Consider the following 8,798-nt stretch of genomic DNA (forward strand, 5'->3'; position numbering starts at 1 on the left):
CTACTTTAAAATTGTTTTTAGTTTTATTTCTGAGCATGAGTTTATCTCCGTTCTGCGTAAATCGACGAAAAATAGTTCCCATAATGCCAGAAATACCGTGGATTAAACAGCAGGCGATTTTTAGAGATGAAATATCTTACTGCTGATGCGAGCTGGCCCTTTGCGCTTGAATTATGGCAGAGAAGATTTGGTGCAGCTGAAGGGGACGATCTCTCTCTCTATCTCTCTCTCTCACTCCCTCTCTCTCTTTCTCTATTACACACTTGCGCACACACACACACTTATTTTGTTCTGTTCACAAGTATTATCAGCCATGATATACCACCTGACTCTAAAATACGTCTATCAAAAAGAGAGAGAGAATATACATTTTTAAGCAAACATTTTTAGTTTAATAGACAATATTAATTGCAATCATCAACCACTTGTACTGGATATATTCCTCTGGTATTTGATTGTACTTTAAATATTTTACTAATTAAATGTAAATGTAAATGTGCTTCTATTACAATAGCGTGGTACAAATATGTAAATAAGAACAAACAGAATATCGACAAATCATTAATTTTTAGTAAAGATTGGGAGCGTTAAGTATTGTAATCTGGCTGTGCTCCTCCTCCCGGCCATGCCCTCTAATTAACGGGGCTCCTCTCCTGCTAAAGTCTGCATCGAACTGCAATATAGTCAAAGAGCAGAAGGGAGAGAGAAAGAAAAGAGAGAGACAGAGGGAAGGAGAGAGAGAGAGAGAGAGAGAGAGAAAAAAAAGTGCCACAGGATGTAATTGATTGTCTTGCTATCAAGAATAACTTGTTAGTAATAGTCAATTCTGGCTGCTTTTGAGGCTGACTGTTTCCACTGAAGCATCAGAGCTTGTCAGGCTGCTTACAGGAGCTGAGGACAGCAGACGTGGCTTTTTAAAGAAAGACTTAAAGTTTTACAACCCTGCGGCAAAAGCAGCAAAATGCTGCTGATCAGCTTCTAATTCCACGGATTTTGGGATATATTCACTTTCAAGTTGCTCTCTGTTTGTCAACAGTTTTTATAAACTGAGCTGTTTTGCATTGTGCGAATTCTAACTGGAAAAAAAAATTCAAAAACTCTAGCGTTATTCAAAACAAGCTAAAAAGACAAACAATGACCTCCAAAGAAGACGCAAAAGGCGCCTCTGTTGAGGATCGAAGGCGCAGTCCGTTGGACCATCTTCCTCCCCCTGCTAACTCAAACAAGCCCCTCACTCCGTTCAGCATAGAGGATATTTTAAACAAACCTTCTGTCAAACGAAGTTACACAATTTGCGGCACAGCCCACCTGCTTTCGTCCGGTGAGAAGCTCCCATCCACTGGCCATCCCCTCTCCAACCGCGCGTTGCTTACCCAGACATCTCCACTGTGCGCCTTGGAGGAACTCGCCAGCAAAACCTTCAAGGGTCTGGAAGTCAGTGTTCTACAAGCGGCAGAAGGTAAACACAAGGCCCGTTGTTTGTCCAAAATTGTATTCAGGCTGTCAGATTGTGGATTGTGATAGGCCTATAATTTTTTAAGGACGCCGTTCGTGCAAACTACAAAAATCCGTTTTCAACAGCTAAAGTGAAACTGTGTTTTATTTTTTTAAATGCTTATTTATGGTTAAAAAAATTATCGAATGTATTTGTGAAAATAGCTTAAAGCACAAAAATGTGGAATAATTCTGTGCACGTGCAATCAAAATAAAAGGTACAAATATGATGCAAGTCTATTGAAAATACAAACGAAAATGTGTCCTCATGGATTTAAATATAGGACTCGTGTAGTATTCGTATTCTCAGGCCTATTTGATTTTGCCACTTGAAACTGAGAGTATTGAAGACATTGTTTTACATTTTAGAAATTACAGTAAGATAATATTCGCCTATTATTTATATTAGGCTATATATATTTATATTAATAAGCTAATGAATGGCCTGTAGCTTATTTGTTACCACTCGTTAAATAAAGTAGACTTGAATGCATTTCAATATCGCGGTGTTATTTTTATTTGTTTGTTTTAGGAAGAGACGGCATGACACTCTTCGGTCAGAGGAATACACCTAAAAAGAGGAGAAAGTCGAGAACAGCCTTTACCAATCACCAAATTTACGAACTGGAGAAAAGATTTCTCTATCAGAAATATCTGTCTCCTGCTGATCGGGATCAGATCGCTCAGCAGCTCGGGCTCACGAATGCTCAAGTCATCACCTGGTTCCAGAACCGTCGAGCCAAGCTCAAAAGAGACCTGGAGGAGATGAAAGCGGACGTGGAATCGGCCAAAGCAGTAGGCTCAGTACCTTTTGAGAAAATCGCCAAATTGGCAGAACTAGAGAAATGCGTTAATGGCACTCTCGGAGAGTCACGGGCCAAGTCTCCATCACGATCTAACCACGAGCACGAGGGCACCAACAAACTCCACATGTCACCATCATCACCGTTTACAGACCTCACAACGAGCAAAGAGTGCTCAGAGAATGAAGACGAGGAAATTGATGTCGATGACTGATTTTCGTTGAACAGCATCGGTATTATTTATCTTTTTTTTCTGAGATGGTCCTCTAAAACCATAGAGTTGAAAGTGCCATTAATGCACCAAATGTATTAAATGACTTGTATTAAAAGCAAATATAAAAAGGAGAGAAAAAAATCAAAGCAAGCATGGGACAGTTTCTTCAGATCTATTTATGCAGTGGCGGCATTGTAATCATTTAGCCTATTCGTTTAAACAGATAGCTGAAGAGCAATAAGTAGCCTACCTTGATAATATTTCAGTTAGATATAAACACACACACACACCGAAAGCACGACTGCCCACGTAGATCTTTTTTTTACTTCCGGTTCTGAGTAAGTTTATTGCATGTTTTATTTTGTTTGACGAAATAATTTTAGTTAAAAATGGCTGCAGATTTTATACTGATATCTCAAAAATACCCGAATCTTAATTCACACGCGCAGCCCCTGCGTGTCCCTGATAATGCCTTTTGGCCTTTGACTAAATCGTTTGATAAAAGAGTGTATTATAAAACATTTCCAACAAAATTTATCGCAGGAAAAAAAATCGACTTCTCTGATCAAATCTGGATTGTCACATTTTAATATATTTCTTATAGTTTGTATGCCTGTAAGTGCCTTTTTAAGCCAGGAAACCATTTAAACCAAGTGTACGAAGTGTATTGTATTTAAAATGAAATAAAAATGTCTTTCTCTACATTTTTGACGTAAGTCTGATAGTTTTATTTATTGTTTTGGAAATAAGCAATCGAGGTAGCCTAATACAAACCAAACATTTAGCTTGTGTAAAAGTAAATTTTTCGGAGCCTACTTTTATTTCATTCTCCAACACTTTAAAAATGCATTGAATGTTTTTTTAGATTTGACATTTTACGCTTTTGATTTTCAGAATAGCATTACATGTTTTCTTGTCCCCACGATGTGTTTCAATATCCACAATGGATGTGTGTGAGAAACAGAAATCTGGATTGATGAATGCGCGCATAAAGGATGCCCAAAAACGCAGGGTTTTTGGCCCGTTTCTCTGCGGTTGAAGGACGCTATTTCCCTGCAAAGCGAAGAGAGGCAGTCATTTCTAGCGTAAGGCGTGAAAACTGGGAACAAATGAGCAGTCTCCCCTGATGTGACAAGCTACAATGAAGCATGCTCTGCCTCCCGCGGCTCTCAATACGGAGACAAGCGTGTCCCACCGAATAAAAAGGACACAAACGTTTGGAGGCCATATGGTTTTTGAATTTTCCTCACAATTTTCAGACAATTTGATGGATCGAGCTGGCCTTCTTTTTAAAGCGTTTCGCTCAGTTTTCACAAAGGCAATAATGCGCACAGGGGCGAGGGCATCTGGGCCTATTAATGTCCCCTCTATTCTCTCTTTTCACTTGGCTGTTTTAAACAAGTCTATGAATTACAATGATACTGACTCGACTTGTTAAGAGGTTGTCGTCTGCCTTTGTTTGTTTGAGTGTTTGGCTTAAAATAATAAAGTTAACATTTTGGCTACACGTAAAAGCAGAACATATGGCTGGAGTGACACTATGTATGGAATTAGAGCAAAATTCCTCACGGAGTTTGACCGAGTTATTATTATTTATTTTTTTTTCATTTAGGAATTTTATATTCCTTGCAATAAGTTTTAAGACACATTTTTATGTTTCAGATGCTGTTTTACATACGTAACCTAATCTTTGTTATGTTTTTTGTTTTGCACGTTTCCTTTTCAATTCAGTTTTGATAGTCATTTGTGTATTAGATAAGCTCTGTTACAGAATGTTTCTGGATGAATTATTTCCATTAAGTGCATCTAGCAGTTCTTGTTTTATAATAATTATAACATTTTATCAAATTATTATTTAAATGCATTTTTATTAAATTATAAATTTATTGCTTAAGACAAGAAAACACAAGAACAATTAAATTGCATTAATACTATAGCTTATATAAGGTTATTATTTATTGTTATAAAAATCGTTACATAATTATTTTGTTATTTATTTGTACAGGTCTAGGTCCTTTCATATTCAATGTGTCAAGTAGTCTAATACATTTTGGTAAACATCTTCCGTAGAGTCAAATTGCTGAATTTAGCATTGTTGAAGTGAAAGTGCATTCGAAATGCAAAAACTTTTCATTATTAGTGATTACATTATGTATTTGAAGTAAGCAAAGTATTATTTTGTATATAAAAAAAAACGAAAGAGCTTCATTGCATAGACTGTTTTAGCAATATGAAGCGGCTGTCATAAAAGGATCAGAGATGATATGTGGACAATGTGATATTTGTCACCGCTCCATTAATGAGAAGATGACGCCAGAGTCTCCAGCATTGTCTGCTCGTGCGCCTCTGTGCAATACAATCACACGCCATGTATGTGTCGGTGATTTAGCGTTTTCTATCCAACTTTAAACGTTTAGGTTATTGATTAACTACATCACACAGAAGAACACATTTAGCACTGAGAGAGGTTAACAAAGCCATGTTAGACTGTCCTTATTCAGACCAAGTCATGCCCGTTATCTCTCTCTCTCTTTGGGTTTGCACAGGCAGAAATGTTTAAGGGGTGCTGATATATCAGGAGAGTGCGAGCTGGTGGGGTTCAGTTCCTTATTTTATGAGGTGTTGTCAAATGTGGCAAAGATAAGTAATACTACAATCTGAAAGAGCATAACGTGGTAATTAATCCCCAAGTCTTAAGTGTATTTCAGTTCAAGAGAGAGAGAGAGAGAGAGAGAGAAATCTCTAATTCAATCGCCCGGAAAATTGAAGTTTGATGCATGAGTCCCTGCTGAAACAATGGGGTTTGCTCTCTCCCTCTCCCTCTCCTCTCTCTCTCTCTCTCTCTCTCTCTCTCTCTCTCTTAGCCATTTACCCTTTCTTTTTCTGGCTAATTGTTTGATTAGAAAAGAGGCGAGATACCAGTAATTTTCTGCCTTAATTACAATTGAATATAATTTTTTTCTTCACAAAACATAGATAGATAGATAGATAGATAGATAGATAGATAGATAGATAGATAGATAGATAGATAGATAGATAGATAGATAGATAGATAGATAGATAGATAGATAGATTCAGGCACTTAACATTTTTAAAAGACCTTTCATGGACTGCATGCGAGACTACTTGTCATAACAGTGTATGATTCAGGTGAAAAAATAAGCAGATTAACCTGAGGGGAAAAGCTTGATTGATCACTAAATAGGCTATAGGGGTGGATTCTGTGTTTTAGTTATAACACTTCTCTGGGAGCCCCTTAATACTTCAAACTTCAATTTTACGGACGATTGAACTAAGCATGTCCCTGACAAAATTGATATATGTATTAATTTTCTTTAACTGATGATTAATTACTCTCCACTGAAAGAATTATACAAGACTTTTTCGCCTCAAATTTGCATATTAATCAAATTCTAGTTAATCATTCAAACTGGAAAAAATGGATCTAAGGGAGTTGAGGGGCATAACTCGAAAAATATACCAAGCCAGATATTTTTTTCCCCTCCCTTGCTACTAAGCTGCGTGTCTAGTGTATTAAAACCAAAGATGCAGAACGAGTTAGCCTGGCTATTTGGTGAAAACAGAAATTGCCTGTCCAGTTTTATGATGTGTTCATGCTGAGCAGGCAGATCTTAATGTGTCCTGTCAAAATGTTGTGAGATTTAAAGGGGAAAGAGTCCTATTCGACACAGAGCTGTATGTTTGAAAGAGAGCAATGGGAGCAGAGCTTTCATATGTGTAATTTGCCATGGAAGCCCCTTTTTTATTGTCCAACTTCATAAAGAATTATATTTTATAATATTTAGACATTTGTATATTTTCATGGCAGTAATATGTTTGTTTGATTGTTTATTTATCTTTAGCTGCTTTTAATTATTTTATATAAGTTATTAAAAAAAACAATTATAACTGATTTATTAGATTTAGCGTAAGTGTGAGATGATACTTTCACCTCCAATCTAAGCCATTTTTCCCTTTTAAAAATACATGTGAATGCAGGTAAGTGTGTATTGCATTGTTGTTTTCAGCTTACAATGTAAAAGTTGTCACAATACAATTGTATTGATTTTGTTTTACTGAGGGACCCCATCTCATCTGCTGCTACATCAGGATATTGTAATTGCATTCTCAACATGTTGTAATACAGAGGAAAATATAAAAAGAAACAATAAGTCTGAGGAATTTGCTATTATTTTTGCAGATAGAAAACGTTTAGCCTATTAAACTCGAAGAAAACATGAAATGATGGCACCACAATCGTTAAATATATTTTCAGTATTGAACTTGTATGTGTCCACAGACAAGAGGGCATTTCACTGAAATTCATTCAAATAAAACATGATCAAATCTTTAGTAAGTGCTGATTGTCCTCTGACTCTGCCTTTAGGAGCTATTGTCTGATCACAAACACTATGGAAGAGAGAGAGAGAGAGAGAGAGAGAGAGAGAGAAATGTTTGAGCACTGCTTAGAAGCTCAGTGGAGTGGTCTAAGTGTCCGATTTGGACATTGGACCATTTGCTAGTTGTCCTATAGTCATCATGATCATTTAGTTACCATATATAATTCCATTATATATGGAATTATATACATAACAAAAAAGTGTGAAACAACTGAAAATATGTCATATTCTAGGTTCTTCAAAGTTCCCACCTTTTGCTTTGATTACTGCTTTGCACACTCTTGGCATTCTCTTGATGAGCTTCAAGAGGTAGTCACCTGAAATGGTCTTCCAACAGTCTTGAAGGAGTTCCCCGAGAGATGCTTAGCACTTGTTGGCCCCTTTTGCCTTCTGTCTGCGGTCCAGCTCACCCCTAAACCATCTCGATTGGGTTCAGGTCCGGTGACTGTGGAGGCCAGGTCATCTGGCGCAGCACCCCATCACTCTCCTTCTTGGTCAAATTGCCCTTGATGCCTTCAGTGTGAATCTACAATTTTCAAAGTCATGAAAATAAAGAAAACTCTTTGAATGAGAAGGTGTGTCCAAACTTTTGGTCTGTAATATATATATATATACACAGAATACAGAATATACACTTTTCTTTCAATCAATGTTTTTCATAATTCGCATTTAGCTCCATTTTAATTGCACTCATCAGTGTTGCAAATGTTTTGACATTTTGAATGAAGAAAAATAGCCTACTTTGGCCAGTAAAACAACTTTAAACTAAAACTGAGAGTACGGAAAGTAGGCCATATATTGTAAATGTAAAGTGTTGATAATGCATAAATGTAAATGTAAAAGTAGGCGTACTTACTGAAAGAACTAATAATGAATTATATGTGTGTGTTTGTGTGTGTATATAAAATAATGAACTAATTTCAGAAGTTCTGAGAGAATGCAGTGCCTTTTTCTCAAGTTATACAGACAGCTCCCATGTAAATAATAAAATCGTCTGTCTCTGAAGTTTATTAAAAGAAACGATGCCATCGTGTGGTCATTAATAGTCGTGTTTCTCTGAGTGCTCAAGCATATAGCGGCTTTTTCTGTCCTATCCCGCCATCTAGTGGTAAAATGAAGTCTAAGTAACATCCGACGAAACACAACTGCCAAAAGAGTGCGATTTATGGTGGGAAACTAAAAGACTGGAGTATTTTGTGTTCTTTTGACGTAGGCCTACAAGTAGGCTACATGTACATTTCAGTCGTGTTTTCAACACAGTTCTATTAGGCTACCACAAAAATGATATGTCGTTGAACGCAATTGACACTCGTGAACAGAAATCGCGCTTATCTGAGGAGGTAACCATAGCAACACTATGCTCGGATGCTTTTCATTACATTTCAGCATTATGCCATTACTTATCACTTTATTACATATACTTGAAAGTTGCAGTTAGGCTGTCATTTGTGTTCTACAAGGCTGCCAAAAGTAGCCTATCGACTGTTGGAGATAGCCTCACATAATTACAATTTTAATTAAATTTTATTTATATGCTTTTTGATATTGCAAACTGGTATTTGTTATCATATTAGTTATCATATATTTTTACCATTTATTGCACTTTGTTATTCTTCTTGTTATTTACTTATACACATGATAGGTAAAGTTGATAGCCTGAATGCACTGTAAGTCGCTTTGGATAAAAGCGTCTGCTAAATGCATAAATTTAATTTAATTTTAATTTATAGCAGCAAATGAATCGGAAGTCTCATGCATTCACAGAAAATAGGCTACCTTAGCTTGAAACAAAATAAGATGGATAGCGAGTTGTTGTCATTGCCCAGTTTCTGGTTTAACTGCTTTTTTTGTTTCTGTCCCTCGTTCAGATAATGTAGCTACACCATG

The 8,798-nt window shown here is 36.6% G+C and overlaps 1 protein-coding gene across 1 annotated transcript; it reads left to right on the forward strand.

Moving 5' to 3' along the window:
* Positions 1 to 666: 666 nt before the first annotated feature.
* On the forward strand, positions 667 to 4,026 carry LOC132111141 (transcription factor LBX1-like). Its single transcript, XM_059518306.1, has 2 exons — positions 667 to 1,459; positions 2,027 to 4,026. Exons 1-2 carry the CDS (start codon positions 1,135 to 1,137, stop codon positions 2,509 to 2,511), a joined length of 810 nt encoding a protein of 269 aa, XP_059374289.1. The 5' UTR covers positions 667 to 1,134; the 3' UTR covers positions 2,512 to 4,026.
* The last annotated feature ends 4,772 nt before the right edge of the window (positions 4,027 to 8,798 follow it).

The sequence above is a fragment of the Carassius carassius genome, chromosome 30, assembly GCF_963082965.1.
Source record: "Carassius carassius chromosome 30, fCarCar2.1, whole genome shotgun sequence".
Taxonomy (NCBI): domain Eukaryota; kingdom Metazoa; phylum Chordata; class Actinopteri; order Cypriniformes; family Cyprinidae; genus Carassius; species Carassius carassius.

What these genes read in the sequence shown, in the direction of transcription:
- LOC132111141 (XM_059518306.1), top strand. Translation starts at nt 1,135, where the DNA reads ATGACCTCCAAAGAAGACGCAAAAGGCGCCTCTGTTGAGGATCGAAGG. An exon ending in TGTTCTACAAGCGGCAGAAG is followed by an intron (nt 1,460 to 2,026) that starts GTAAACACAAGG and finishes TGTTTGTTTTAG; the next exon opens with GAAGAGACGGCATGACACTC.